At 39.8% G+C, this 15,969-nt stretch overlaps 1 protein-coding gene across 1 annotated transcript in view; it reads right to left on the bottom strand.

Annotated features, from left to right (window-relative positions):
• The window catches only part of LOC110308510 (uncharacterized), a gene marked incomplete at its 5' end in the record, with an annotated part of 288,808 nt that overhangs the window by 173,648 nt on the left and 99,191 nt on the right, over nucleotides 1-15,969 (bottom strand). The window contains 1 exon segment of the mRNA XM_021180950.2: nucleotides 11,579-11,777. Within this exon segment, the coding sequence (XP_021036609.2) occupies nucleotides 11,579-11,777 (199 nt within the window).

Below are 15,969 nucleotides of genomic sequence, written 5' to 3'. Positions count from 1 at the left end.
TTTTTGGATTCAAAATTACAAAATGTTAATTCACTTATTTAAGTTCATCATACTGAATTAAAAGAAATATATGGTTGACATCATCTCAACAAAGAAAAATAAATGAGAGAAATCACTGTTCCTGGTAGCCAGATATATGACTCAGCTGTGGCAATCAAGACTGAGGGGTTAGCAGAATTAGAGGCAGGTCATGAAGTCAGTGAGTAGAGGTAAGTCTGCAGAACTGTGTCCAGCTGCTAATTTTTAAAACAGGTACAGAAGCAATTTGATGGGAGAAAGATGATTTTTGAACTAGTGGCATAGGGACAATCTGATATTGTCATGGAGTGAGCTAAGCATCACCCCACATATATAACACCCTAAAAATACACTCGCACTTAAAAGATAGAGTGTTCTCAAGATCTAGGAATAACCAATCACATTGGACTTAAAATAGAATCCACAAAAGGAGAAACTGATAAACTGGAAAGTTTAAAATCCTATGATGAATGGGAGGTGGCCACAGGGTGAATAACCTGAAGCTGTGGGAACCAGCTAGCCTGTCATTCACAGCAGGAAGAAAGAGTCCCTCTCTGAAATAAGGCAGAAGGCAAGGACATTACCTTAGATTGTTCTTTGACCTCCATAAGCCAACATTCGTACACAGCTACATAAAACAGATTAAAGTAAGTAAGTAAATAAATAAATAAATAAATAATCCTCTTACTCATATGAAGTCTCATAGTCTCATTTATATTTTGGGGGAAATGGGACTGGCCAAAGAAGATACAACCTTCTGGGGCATGAGCCTGACATAAAAGCCTGTGACCCAAACTGTAGCAACTGAGATTCATATCAGACTGGCAGCCACTCTGTCATGACTCAAAGGCAAATCCTCTGCAGCCAGTCCTGGTTTCGTTCATCATGATTCACGTGTTAGTAAAAGTAGGCAGAACGTATATTTCATCCCTACAGTTCCGTCTTTCAACTTTCATCTGCGTTCAGCTATCAGTACTCCTGGGAGCCTCAGATTAAATAGTGAGGACAGAGATAAGTGGGTCCCGTCAAAGTGCCATGGTAACTCTGCCTAAACCATGGCTCCCAAGGCTATTTCAGAGTGCTCTCATTTTCTTACCCTGATAGGTCAATCATGGTGACTCATATTTAGCCAAGAACCACATCTGTATGATTCCTTGTCAATACTCACTTGTATGCTTACTATTTTAGACACTTGTCTAATTCTGAGGTACAGACTAAATGAGAGAACTGACTGATGACAAATAATATTATTTTCAGGAGAGTATATGTTTATGAGTGATTATTGAGTATATATTTACATATGTAATACATGCATACACACATGCATACATACATATATACATACCTGCTCAATGAGCAGTCCATCTGAAAAGAGTAAGGAGCATATATACCACAATCATACCCATAAAACAGAATCAGAGAACAGTGTTATAAGTATTGTCCTTTCTTTAAAGAGTGCTCTTTAGAAAACTACACGTCCTGGAAAATGTTTCCAAATGTTTCCAAATGTGCCACCTAAGAAGCCTTCACTAGGCGGCAGGCACAGTAAGGGATCCTAGCTCTCCCCAACTACCCAAGTACATTGGAGGCTTCGCCACCTTGGCGGGTGAAAATATGTTCTGCCATTTTAACAATGACAGAATTGCCTCACAGTCTATCTCGCAGACCATAATTCTGTTGTTAAAGGATGCACAGCTGTGCTTTTAAAACGGAATCCCTTCCTCACTCCTGAAATACCGATAATCTCATGTATTCTGGAATGGTCTACAACCACACACAAGAAAAGAATGTCAAAGCAGTGTGGTTGACCACCTAGCCCTCAGCCCTTGTGTTTACTGGACTGTGTGATAAACATGGAGGATTCACCAGGCCACACAAAACACTGAACATAGGCCTGGGCTGAAATCTCAAGCTCTGGTATACCATGGCTCTAACCCACACACTGTTATTGCAAGCTCAAACTACACACTAGTAGTCCTGAAGTAGGCTAGCACACATCAATTTGCATATTTTCCTTCAACATTTTTTGACAATTTGCTTGTGATACATATGTTTTTATTGCCATCTCTACTTTTAAAATCATGCACATTCACGCACATGCACACACTCACACTAACACACACACACACACACACACACGGAGAAAGAGAGAGAGGTACATGGTGTGCGTGTGTGTGTTGGGGGGGAGATGCTAAGGTAGCTGCCTTACAATGTTTTGACTCCTTGAACAGCAACCGATCAGTGGGTACTGCTTTCCACAGGAAAGAATACCACAGAGTCTAACCTGCTGGAAACATTTTAAGCCCATCTCTCTGTCCCCCACATCATTTTGACACGCCTCATCCCTCCTTTCTTGGCATTAACTGCTTCTTCACTTCCTTTACATCAGTGGGAACACTTCCCGTATGGGTGTCAGGATCTCAAGAGGGGTCAGAGGCTGCCCTGCAGAGGAAATGACAAACTGTGAAAAGGAAAAGAGCAATTCCTTCCACATGTTCCCTCCTCCCAGGAGCAGTGAGGGGCTGTCAGCTAGCATCACTGTGGGCCCGGGCAGGACTCTGCATCACAGTCCTGTCAAAACCAATCTACAGACTTGCATGGTTCTTTAAAGCTTTCTCAGTTCCAGCGGGTTTCAGACATGACTTTGAGATAGAAGTGGATCAAACAAAATGAAATGTTGTAATTGATTCTGAGGGATGGTGTGACACCCCAGAAAATAGACCCAAGATGAAAACAAATCACGATGGTTTCCTTTCTGACGAAATTTGCTAATAGTCGGTGAGTTGCTGGCCTCCATTAACAGTGAGAAGAATTTTCTCAACTCAGCCTGTTTAGGAATTTCAGTGTTACAGGTACTGGGAGGTTTTTTCTGCTTGTAAATAAACCTAAAAGGTGACAAGGTCAGGGCTTAAAGGAAAGCAGGATGAAGGGAAAGAAATGGGAAGCTAGAGGGTGTGTGAAGGATAGGAGGAAGGACTTACAAATGGCTGCTTTTTTATTTTTATTTTTTACAATTAAATCATGTTGAAGCTTTTCTGTGACTTACACTATTTTATGGATTTCCATATCTTCAGTAAAAGCATTTAAAATGCAGGTAATTAACTCTTTATGCAGATTAATCACTTTGAAACATCCCATGGTTCCCTGCGGCTCAGTTTTGTGCTCAGATAAAGGATTTGGATCTATCTAAAAATTATATATATATATATATATAAAACCAAATTCCACAGAGCCTAACATTTGCTTCAGAGTTTCAACAAATGGTGATTCTTAAGTAGTTGTTCAAAATTCTTCAAGTTATGCCTATAATTTGTAAAAGTGCTCATTCTTTGAAAGTGGTTATGTGACACAACTGGTTGAGTCTTTGCCTAGCAAACACTGAGCCTTAAATTCAATCCGGAGCACCATTTAAATCCAGAATCCTTGTGAAGTGGGAGAATCAGAAGTTGAAGGTCACCTTCAACTACATAGTGAGTTCAAGATCAGCCTAGCCAGCTTTATACTACTCTTTCAAAACAAACAAAGACTGGAAGGAGGTCTCTCTGAACATACAAAGGGAGATGATTAAGGCTGTTAGCATTCAAGAAATGAAAGAATTAGAAACCACAAGATGATTAGAAACACAAATTAGAATGAGTTCTCAAAAACTTGTGAAAACTTGGTGCTCCTGGAGAGCTTGTGGGCCTGCAGTGCAGACAGGATGGCCATTCTGGAAGAAAGGGGTTTTCTTACTGAGTAAGAAATAATCTTGCTATGTCACAATGACTCAACTGTAATCAGTAGCAAACTGAGATTTTCAACAAAATGTTTGATGCTGACTCCATATTGCCTTGCCTACTACCATAGTGTAATTGTTAAATGAAGATAAGTACTATGTATTTCAGAATGTATTTATTTGTTTATTCATTTAGCAGGTCTTTAGTGGGGCAAAGGCTCTGTGCCAGGCCTAAATTAGACTCCATGGACATAGTCAATAGTCAAGAGGCTGGTTATCCAGACATGCAAATGAATTCATATCCACAATGAAGAGAATGAGCAGCAGGTTAAGTCAACATTGAGCAGGGGTTAAGAAGGAACCCCTAGTTGGCGAGGACTTTTCATGATACAATAATGAAAGAATATACGAAGGTCAAAGAAACCATCATACCTGTTTCAAGGAACTAAAGAAACTCAGAATTACCAACAGTGTCACTTCAGACATCTGATTGGTTTGCAGCTTAGGGTTTCTACTGCTGTGATGAAACACCATGACCGAAAAGCAAGTCATAGATGAAAGGGTCTATTCAGCTTACACTTCCACATTGCTGTTTATCACCAAAGGAAGTTAAGGCAGGAACTCAAGCAAGCAAGACAGGAGCCTGATGCAGGATCTGATGCAGAGGTCATGGATGGTACTACTTACCATCTGACAGTGCATGGCCTGCTCAGCCTGCTTTCTTAAAGAACCCAGGACCATAAGCCCAGAGATAGTACTACCTAGCATAGAAAATACAGAAAATGCTTTACTGCTGGATGTCAAGCAGGCATTTCCTCAACTAAGGCTTCTTCCTTTCTCATGACTCTAGCTTGGGTTAACACATAAAATCAGCCAGTAGTTTGGCTTTGGTTTTCTTTTTGGAGATGGGTTTCCTATATAACTCAGGCTAGTCTCAACTTTACTATGTAACCAAGGCTGGCTTTGAGTTCCTGATCCTCTTGTCTCTTTTTCTTACAGTATGTGGCACTATGTGCTACCATGTGCATACTAACATGCCCAGAAACCTTTCTTCTTTCTTGACTTGGAACCTATGGACAATTTTTTTAACACTACTAATGTCAAGGACCTGACCCTAGAGCCTCATAGTCACTGGAGCTGAGCAGAGCCCAGGTGTCAATGTGTAGTAACAGTTCCACAAAAGATTAATATGTGAACACAATTGTTTCATTAAGTTTGTTAAACTGTACTCAAAGGCAAAAGTCTACTTTGTATGAATCAACATTTTACATGATTTAATGTCATTGGGGCTGCTTTTGGCTGAGACAACTCTCCTATCCCAGACAGATTGAGTGGTCTGTTTGAATACTGACAATCCATCAGTTGCCCATCATGCAGAATGTGGGGTGCACAGTACCATACACACGTTCTAGGACTCATGATGGGGTTATTCACTGAGAAATTCAGTCAAAGTTAAAAATATCCTGTAGCAAGTGAATTTTAGAGACCAAGAGTGCTGGTGTGTCTCCTTGGGACCACATGACCAACAGACTACCACTCTTGCACCATCCTGTTGCCCACTGTCATGAAAGAAAACTATGCTGTCTACCACAAACCTGGAAAAATGCTCTAATCCAGTGCTGGGCAGATAATTTCTACTGAATGCATATTGTTTCTCTACCACTGTAAGCTGTAAAAAAAAATCCATTTCTGTTCTTTAGATGTCAAAGGCTCTATTATTATAATCAATAGTTCTTTGTTTTCTCTTCTAGTTGATATCATTTATAAGAATTGACAGGCAGGTAAGGGGAGGGAGGGAGGGAGGGAGGAAGAGAGAGAGAGAGAGAGAGAGAGAGAGAGAGAGAGAGAGAGAGAGAGAGAGAGAGAGAGAGAGAGAGAGAGAGAGAGAGAGAGAGAAATTTGCCTCATCTAATATCTATACCCCTAAAACAAGTTTGCTTGCACAATATGCTCAAGGGCTGGAGCCAATTGAGACACAGCACAAATCTAACTCCTTGACAACATACATTTCTCATACTTGTTTCCTCAACTTACAACTAAATAGTTATTTAGTTGGTTGCTCTTGCTTCTTCCCAGGTCTGGATTCTCCCCCAAATTGTTTTCTGACTTTAATGGAAAGTATGCTCAAAGAGCCCATCCATCCTACTGGCCATTTATACCTATGCTTGTATCATAATGAAGCCGAGGTACTCAAGTAAACTGCTGGAGGTACTTTTGGCTTACAACCCCACAGCACTTAGCAGTGTGGTTGTGGTTGTTCACTGTGAGTGCACAATACAATATAATTCTCTTGAATTCAGAATCATCAAGCATCCATAAACTTTTCCAAGAACTATTCATTATTCTTGCAAGATATCCATATACAAAACAAAATTATTGAACACAATCACCATTTCCATAGTGGGTAACCATAAAATGAAAAAAAAAAACAAAAACCAACTTGAAAGATGGCAGTCACAAGTTATACCATAGATATTTAGTTCCAGCCTTTTATAAATATTTTCTGTTCCCAGGCATAGCTCATAGTAACAATGTTGGTCACCCTCATCAACCATGGACCAAGTCCAAGATCCCCTTAGGAGAGAGTGTGTACAGCGGCACACTTACAAGGGAACATGAAAGCCACTTTTTGTGTGTGTGATTTTGGGAGAGTATAGTAAATTTGACAGGTTACATATGGAGCCTACCGATATATAACAGCTTGTGGAAGATCATAAACACAGTTTTCAGCTAGAAACTTTGCAGCCATGAGCATGTCACGTGGTCCCGGCTTCCTCCCGTTTCCTTCTTTTACATGTAAATAGCCAGAAAGTCATCAAGCCAGAGTTTAATAAACTTTTAATTTGAAATGAATTACCAGATGTTGAGTATGTTTACCCATTATTCAATTTCTGAGCAACACGTCAGTGGCAGAAACTGCACACTGTATCACAGCTCCGAGAGATGAGAAAGGAGCCCCATGGGAGATATTAACCACTAATCATAAGTGTAGGAGCTTCCGAGAAGAATAAAAGTAAGCAATAGAGAAGGCATGTACTAGAAGAAAATTTTGTGTTCTGGTTCTGTATTGATCTCTTCACAACAGGAGAGAGCAGTCCCTCTGGCGTCTTCAAATGTGAGGCTTACATTAGTCTCTAGGCTCATAGCAAAGCAAAAAATAATAATCAGGTTATTTTAAAGAAAAGAAAGTCTCCCTCTCGGAGCACACTGTATGTGCATGCCAAATGTGATGGTGTTCCTCTTCTCCAGCTTGCCAGCCATCCCCTTCGAGGAGAGCATGGGACAATGGCATCACTCTAAAAGTCACGTTCACAGCATGGGGCGGTTCATCTGGGGAATGTAGCCACGTTGTCAGAGGGAAGCTGAGAAGCAAAGAGGTTATAGTGAAAAATGGTCCAAGAATAATTGTTTCTCATCTTCCACTCAGTATCCTAAAACTAGACAAAAGTATCAGTGGCATTAAATTATCATTAGTTAAGTCAGAACCCATTCTGGTGAAAGTCGAGAATTCTAGAATAAGACTGTATTATACTAACACATTTTTTAAAGAAATACACTTTGCACATATTTTACAGTGTCCAGTGACTTCAGAGTTGACCTTTGAACTTGATATTTAAGCAAAATCAATGGCGTGCTTTCTCTTCTTTTTTGCCCAGTGAAGTCACAATTATTCCCTTTCTGCTTCTCGCTTTATTTTTCTTAGGATGATGATCTTCGACCATCAGAAGAGGCTTTGACACTGTCTGTCTTTTCTATGTCTCAGATTTTCAGTGTCTTAGTGCATTTCCTGTGGCCCCATTAGAATTGCCAAGGCTGGGCCATCTGTGAAGGGAAGGCTTTGTTTCTTCTAGCTCTGAGGGTAGGTGGTTCAAAAGGCTTTGTCTAATGAGGGTCTTTAGAGACCCCAGCAGACTTAGGATTAAATACTGGGAGGTTAGAGTTGTTTCATCATGACAAATGTACTTTCTGAATAACCCAAGTCTATTAATGCATTTGTAAGCACAGAACTGTCAACACCCAATCACTCCTTTTAAAAGCAAAGCAAATAAACAAACAGAAGACAAAACAAAACTCATCTATCAGTGCTGCTTCACTTGGGTACCAAGTTTCCAAAACATGGACTCTTTGAGGGTGTAATAAACCTGCAGCACCCAGGCTGCATATATATGCAATGGGAATGTTACTGTCTATGCAATGGGAATGTTACTGTCTATGCAATGGGAATGTTACTGTCTATGCAATGGGAATGTTACTGTCTATGCAATGGGAATGTTACTGTCTATGCAATGGGAATGTTACTGTCTATGCAATGGGAATGTTACTGTCTATGCAATGGGAATGTTACTGTCTATGCAATGGAAATGTTACTGTCTATGCAATGGGAATGTTACTGTCTATGCAATGGGAATGTTACTGTCTATGCAATGGGAATGTTACTGTCTATGCAATGGGAATGTTACTGTCTATGCAATGGGAATGTTACTGTCTATGCAATGGGAATGTTACTGTCTATGCAATGGGAATGTTACTGTCTATGCAATGGGAATGTTACTGTCTATGCAATGGGAATGTTACTGTCTGTGCAATGGGAATGTTACTGTCTGTGCAATGGGAATGTTACTGTCTATGCAATGGGAATGTTACTGTCTATGCAATGGGAATGTTACTGTCTATGCAATGGGAATGTTACTGTCTATGCAATGGAAATGTTACTGTCTATGCAATGGGAATGTTACTGTCTATGCAATGGGAATGTTACTGTCTATGCAATGGGAATGTTACTGTCTATGCAATGGGAATGTTACTGTCTATGCAATGGGAATGTTACTGTCTATGCAATGGGAATGTTACTGTCTATGCAATGGAAATGTTACTGTCTATGCAATGGGAATGTTACTGTCTATGCAATGGGAATGTTACTGTCTATGCAATGGGAATGTTACTGTCTATGCAATGGGAATGTTACTGTCTATGCAATGGGAATGTTACTGTCTATGCAATAGGAATGTTACTGTCTATGCAATGGGAATGTTACTGTCTGTGCAATGGGAATGTTACTGTCTATGCAATGGGAATGTTACTGTCTGTGCAATGGGAATGTTACTGTCTATGCAATGGGAATGTTACTGTCTATGCAATGGGAATGTTACTGTCTATGCAATGGGAATGTTACTGTCTGTGCAATGGGAATGTTACTGTCTATGCAATAGGAATGTTACTGTCTGTGCAATGGGAATGTTACTGTCTATGCAATGGGAATGTTACTATTTTCCCCCATAGAGTAGGGATCACTCAGGTGTTTAAGCCGAAACCTAATCAGTTCGATCCAACTAAGACCCAATGTAAAAGCAATTATCTTGACGAGAAAGCTGACCAGACTACAGCACCACTACCATGGAGCTTCGCCACAAAGACATTTGGACTGAGGTTACCTATGGCATTGCTGGCCTCTGATTTGGAGCCCTTTATAGCATCAACTGCTCTTTTTCAACCATCAAGGCCTTTCTCTTATTTATAGACCCCATCTACTTTTTCTTATTTACACTACAAATGCATGGTTAAACGCTCCAGGTGTTTGCATTTACAGTAAAAACCTAGAGACTTAAATCTTTTATATCCCAACACAAAGTTTCAGCACTCAGGTAAAAAGTGCATTTTGAGGATGATTAAGTCTCCTTGTCTCCGGAAAGCAGGGAAGGATGCAATCATCTGATCTCTCCTGCTAAAAGTAGAATAAGTTCAAGTTCTGAAGGGTGTGAGCAATACACTTAGTTTAAATTGCTTTGTAACTATGGAATACATTACCGAGCTTCAAAATATAGCTTGGTTCTAATTTATCTTCAACAAGATTTATTTAAGGCCAGTATCAGTTAATTTGATATTTACATATTCTGTGTGTAAAATCTTAACAGAACATTTTCAGAAGTACATGATTCCAGAGAGTTTGGTACCTCAATAGTCCTTCACTAATGACTTTGGCTGAGTCACAAGTGACCACATAGGTCAGACAGGAATAAGAAAGCTCAAGGCTCATGCTAGACCAATGTTTTAGAAGAGCAAGTATTCATGATTTGAATCTAGCAACTGGGGTTCTGCTCAGCCCAATATGGTATCACTCCAAAGGAACTAACATGTTCCAAACATGATTTAAGAAGTGTTTAGCACTTAGAAGTTTGTGGTTGCCAGCTAATCAATGGATAGAAAGAAAAGAAAACAAATAACCCCCCCACCCCGAACAACAACAACAACAGATCCAGAAAGTAGAATCGTGTGGCCGGTCTGACCATGATGGAAGAGTGCCAGCATCTTGTTCCAGAATCACAGATATTTCCCAGAGCTAAGCCCTCAGCCCTGTTTATCTATGTCTCTATTCACCCTCCTTAGTTGAATCTAATCCCTTTGTAGCTTGATCTGGGACCTGTTGTTCCTCCCCATAGCCTATCTTCTGAATTTCCTATATATATATATATATATATATATATATATATATATATATATATATATATATATATATATATATATATATATATATATTGCAATGGGAAAGTGCTTGCCATAGAAGCGTGAGGATCTTCATTTGATTCTACATTGGAAAATAAAGCTAGATGTGGTAGCAGGTGTCTATCATCTCAGTGCTGAAAGAGGCAGAGTGAATGGGAAGAATGTCTGGAGCTCACTGATAACCAGCCAGTCTAGTGAAATCAGGGAGAACATCTGCCTCAAAATATAAGGTGGAGAGACATCAGTGAGGCCACCCAGTATTGATCTCTGGCCTCCATGGCATGCACACATATACATGCATGCCCCTCCCTTGCACATGTATGCATACACACATATACACATGCATACCCCCACACATGTACATGCATGCATAAACATATATGTTTGCATATATACCCATTTATACACACACACACACACACACAGGAACAAGGAAGAAGGTGGAAGAAGAGGAGGGTGAAATAAAAAGAAATGATGTACAGGAAATATAGCAAAATAGAATTGCCAAACTAGAGGGCAGAATATTGGTGCATGTTATATTCTGTACCATAAAATTCAATCGTTTGATAATTTCAAAGAAAATGCTTACTACAGGGTTTGTCACTGATAATTAGCAAAAGTGCCACTCCTTGCCATGAGACTGTGACCACTAGTCAATCAATAGCTGAAAATCCATCCCATCCTCTTAGGCAGGCTAATATTATATTTACTGTTTGAGTATCTGTCAATTTTAAAAAACCCATGACTAAAACCTTTAGTAAGGGTAATAAGCTTTTTCTACAAAAGATAATTTCAAATGTGGTTATTCTGAAATTTTGAATTTTTGAAAAACTTGATTTACCTAGTGTTTGATAAAACTGATCATCAAAAACAAAGCCCTACAGAATAAACCCTACTACCTGAGAACATTGTTCGGAGAATAGTTTATCTCTTATACTTTTGGCTATGACTCTCAAAAACATACAAGAAAATTGAAAATTTTAAACAGAAGACCCAAAAGAGAAGTCAAATAACCCTATATCTCCCAAAAGTAGTGAAAAATTAGCCTACGGACAGTGGGGTCAGTCATGGAGAAAAATATGCATTTCAAGGGAATAATTTTATACTTCTTTCCATGGAAGACAATGTGATATGGAAACTAATATTCTTGTTAATAGTTATATTCTCTCTCCATGCCGTAGCTTGGAAAAATGCAGTCTTAGAAAATAAGTACTTTTTAATTAGCTTCATTCAATATGACATAGTCCTCAACACTGTATTGGAATGCCGAAGAAAATGGGTTAAACAAACCCGGAGTAGGGTAGATGGTCAACCAACCCTGAGAGGAGTGGATGGTCAACCAACCTTGAGAAGAGTGGATCGCACCACCCATTACAGCATGAACATTTCCTGGCGGTTCTTTCTTTGAAGGACCGGCTGTATTATCCAAATCGAATTCCGTGTTCTCTGCTTCCACCATTAAGCACACTGGACGTTCGGGAGAAAGCTGCCTGCGGCTCTCAGGGTTTTTTTGATCATCCAAATGCAAAGGAGTTTTAATTACCTATTAAGAGATAAATCAGTTAATGGGAACTGTTGCAAATATTACCTATGTAGTTAAATTTTCTCAAGAACAGTGGGGGTGGGGTGGGGGCGGGGGACGGGGTGAGGTGGGGGTGGGGGGCAGCAGTTGAGATATCTAAAAGGAAAATTCAGGTTTCCAAACTGAAGGATTCTGTCTGGCTAGGTTATAATGATCTCCATAATCACTCTAAATGTTGTCATGGGCTTCACGTGTTTTTTATTTTTTATGTCTTATAAGAAAACACTGTATTACTAAACTTCTTACTTCTATGAAACTAGCAAATATTCATTTGTAGGTTTGTGGGTTTTTTTTTTTCTCCAGGAAACAAAAGAATGAAACAAAAAGAAATGATGAGATTATAGAACACAGTGGTAAGTGAACAGAGGGCTGCTTACTGCTCAACTTTCCACACATTGAAAGCAGCCAAGTGCTTGAGGGGAACCGTGAAACATGAAGAAAGATGGAATCTGCAAGGAGAACTTCCTCAGGAAGGACCGCCGGCCTTCCGTGCTTGCACAATCTTCCCTCTTCACTCCTTGCCCACTGAATCAGTGCAGCATTCTAACCTACTCCGTGACTGCCCCCAATGGCACAGGACAGCAGAGGTCAGAGGGAAGCCATGAGCTCTGGCTCTGTTGTTGGTCCACGTCAAGGTGTTTGCCTCCCAACCACTGAGCCTTCAAGGAAAAGGAAGGAAGGGCTCCCTTGGATTCTTTAATCTTCGCTAAACTTAAACTGGAAGAACATTCTCTCTCTCTCTCTCTCTCTCTCTCTCTCTCTCTCTCTCTCTCTCTCTCTCTCTCTCTCTCTCTTTTTTATGTGCCATCGTCTGTTTTGCCCCTTACTGCCATTGATACTTTATTATTCATTTATTTATTTAATTTATTTAATATTCCATCAACTGCTTGATCAGAAATTTCCATATGGTTGATTGGTGTGCGTGTGCGTGTGTGCGTGTGTGTGTGTGTGTGTGTGTGTGTGTGTGTGTTACTGCCTATGGAAGCCAGAGGTTGACTTCGTGTGCTTTCTTCAATCACTCTCTACTTACTTTTTTTTTTAATGTTCTTTTTTTTATTGGGTATTTTTTTCATTTACATTTCCAATGCCATCCCAAAAGTCCCCCACATGCTCCCCAACCCACTCCCTCACCCACCCACTCCCACTTCTTGGCCCTGTCGTTCCCCTGTACTGAGGCATATAAAGTTTGCACGACCAATGGGCCTCTCTTTCCACTGATGGCCCACTAGGCCATCTTCTGATTCATATGCAGCTACAGACATGAGCTCCGGGGGTGGGGGGGGGGTGTACTGATTAGTTCATATTGTTGTTCCACCTATAGGATTGTAGATCCCTTTAGCTCCGTGGGTACTTTCTCTAGCTCCTCCATTGGGAGCCCTGTGATCCATCCAATAGCTGACTGTGAGCATCCACTTCTGTGTTTGCTAGGCCCTGGCATAGTCTCACAAGAGACAGCTCTATCTACTTTAGTTTTTTAAGCAGGGTCTCTACTGAACCTGGAGATCACAGGCCAGTGGGCCAAAGGGATCCCCAGTCTTTGACCTCCCCTCCCCCAGTATTGGGGTTAAAAACATATGCTGTCCTATGCAGTGCTTTGGGGGATGGGGTTGGGAGAGGGAGTTGTTTTATTGCTGTGGTTTGGTTTTATGCAAGAAATCCAAACTCAGTCCTCATGTTGATGGAGCAAGTACCACCGAAACCATCTCCCCAACCATGATCAGAACACTTTGCTCTTGAGAAAACTCAGACGGGAAAAAGTCGTGTATTAGAGAAATTTACATAAATAACAGGGTTTTGTGTAAGAATTTTTTTGTTGTTGTTTTCATCTTGACGAAGGAGAAGTGGCTTTATTCTCACTTATTTTTTCTCTCAATCAGTACAGAGGTCAGAAGTTCCTAACATTGTCTAATAAACAACAGAACTGGAGATGAAGTATGTCTATCTGTGAAACATAGTGGCCAGACATGCTCTATGGATAAATCAAAGCATTAGTTGTTTTCCCATTATGCTTTACTTAGTTAAAAAAGGAGAAAAATTTGGTCTTTAAGTCCAAGAAGATTGTGATCCAGCCAAACTATTTTAATGCTGTTTAATAATGAACTTTTTAATCTTGTAGATTTTAAGTCTTGATTTAACCTCAATGTACATAATCTTCATAATTAATACCAGTACTACTTACATTGTCTTTTATGAATTTATTACCAACTTTCCAAGCCATCATTTACAGAATCCTGAGCTATATGCTCCAGTTAGTGCGAGCATTAAAGGCTGTGGATACAGCTCAGTAGTAGTCAGGTTGGCTAGCAGATGTGAGACCTTGAGTTCTACCGCAGGCCTGGACAGTGAGAGGTGAAAGAAAGGACAAAGAAAAAGAAAATATAAAGAAAAAGAGTTAAAGTCTTAGGTGCCATGGGTAAGGAGATAGCTCAGTGAGTGACACGCTTGCCCAGTGAGTGCCATGCATGCTCTGTGTGCATTAAGACCTGGGTTCAGAGCTGCAGAGCACATATAGAAAGCCAAGCAGAGAAGCCCATGCCTTTAATCCTAGCAATGGGTCGTATGGAGTAGGAGGCCGAGAGAGGTGGCTCCCAAGGGCTCACTGACCAGCCAGTCTAGCTAAAACTAGCCAGCTCTGGATTTCACTGAGACACCATGTCAAATAAGAAAGCAGTATGGGAAACACCTAAACTCAAATGTGCAGGCACACACCTTAGGGCATATACACAGAGATACACACTGACAGACAACCAGACAGACAGATAAGTGCACACACCCACACACACACCTTTCATATTAACAATAATGTACTTCCTTTTGTGATTGTAGTTTAAATTTCAGCTTATTTTGATTCATAGAATAGCATTTAAACCTACAATTTTAGAACTGTTTTGTTATGTGAGGCTTTTAGAGTCATTTACTCTCCTGTAACATTTTTTCATTCAAGCTTGATTATATCAACATTTTTAATTATTAAGAGCTACAAATGGCTCTACTATTTGAAGCAGCACCACAAATTAACTGGTACAAATTCTCAGAGTACCGAGCCTACGAACAGCCCCTGTGAGCATGCCTTTCTTGGTGAGTCTAAGGGGCAGTAAGAGTTATCTCATAATAGCACTGTTTCCACAATGACAAGGAAGACACAACACAGATCCAGGTAAGAACTATTTCCTTAATGGATATCTAGACAACCCCAACAAGGTATTTCAGCATACTGTTATAATAGGGAACACTACAAAGAAAAAAGCAAATAATTTTACCCCAAATAAAAAGGTATCAGAAAAACAATTCTAGAAGACCGATAGGGAACTCTAAAACTTAAGGCCAAAATTATACATTTCCTGAAAATATCTTTATCATTTCCATCAATTAGTTAGGTAGGCAGGCAAGTGGATAGATATATGATAGGTAAATAATAAGTAGATGAATAAATAGATAGATAGAAGACATACAGATAATAGATACGCAGAAATACAGACAGATGATAGATGATACATAGATAGATAGATAGATAGATAGATAGATAGATAGATAGATAGACAGATAGATGGTAGATAATCAAATGTGTAGACAAAGAGTAAAACTCCATGGCACTTTATGATGTAGTCAATCTGGGAAAATACTATAATTAAAAATATGTTTAGAAACAAAGACCAAAATAGACTATAAACATGTAGGACACTTTATTCTTAACATATGCAACCATTTTCTTCTCTGGATAATGACATCTGCCCACTATGAATTTATGTACTGTCATGTTTGCTACAAGGCTGGATTCAGCAGTACACAGAAGATACATATATACAAATATGTATGTCCAAGTTTATTTGCTTTAAATATTTGAGTTTAACAAACAGCATGCTTGGAAGTGAAATGGCTGACGGAGACATCTCTCATGGCCACTCTACTTTGGTGTCTGTGTTATCAGAGATGAGCATTCAGAAGGCAGAAGTTACACCTCATCTCTTCTGTATCCCATCACAGGCAACTCTCAACACACAAGGAAAACTTGGTCAATACTTTTGGAAAGGCAAGAAAGCCATTCTTGGGATGATGGGATGACCTTACAGGTTGCAAACTGCCAAGAAGTGGAGGGCAGGGGGGGGGGTGGTAGTCTTGGATAGCAGTTTCAATTCATTCAATATACAAGACT

The sequence above is a fragment of the Mus caroli genome, unplaced genomic scaffold (assembly GCF_978045245.1).
Source record: "Mus caroli unplaced genomic scaffold, Mus_caroli_1 scaffold_15, whole genome shotgun sequence".
In the NCBI taxonomy this organism is placed as follows: Eukaryota; Metazoa; Chordata; class Mammalia; order Rodentia; family Muridae; genus Mus; species Mus caroli.
The sequence above is the reverse complement of the archived record's forward strand: the minus strand, read 5'-3'. Positions and strand labels throughout refer to the sequence as shown.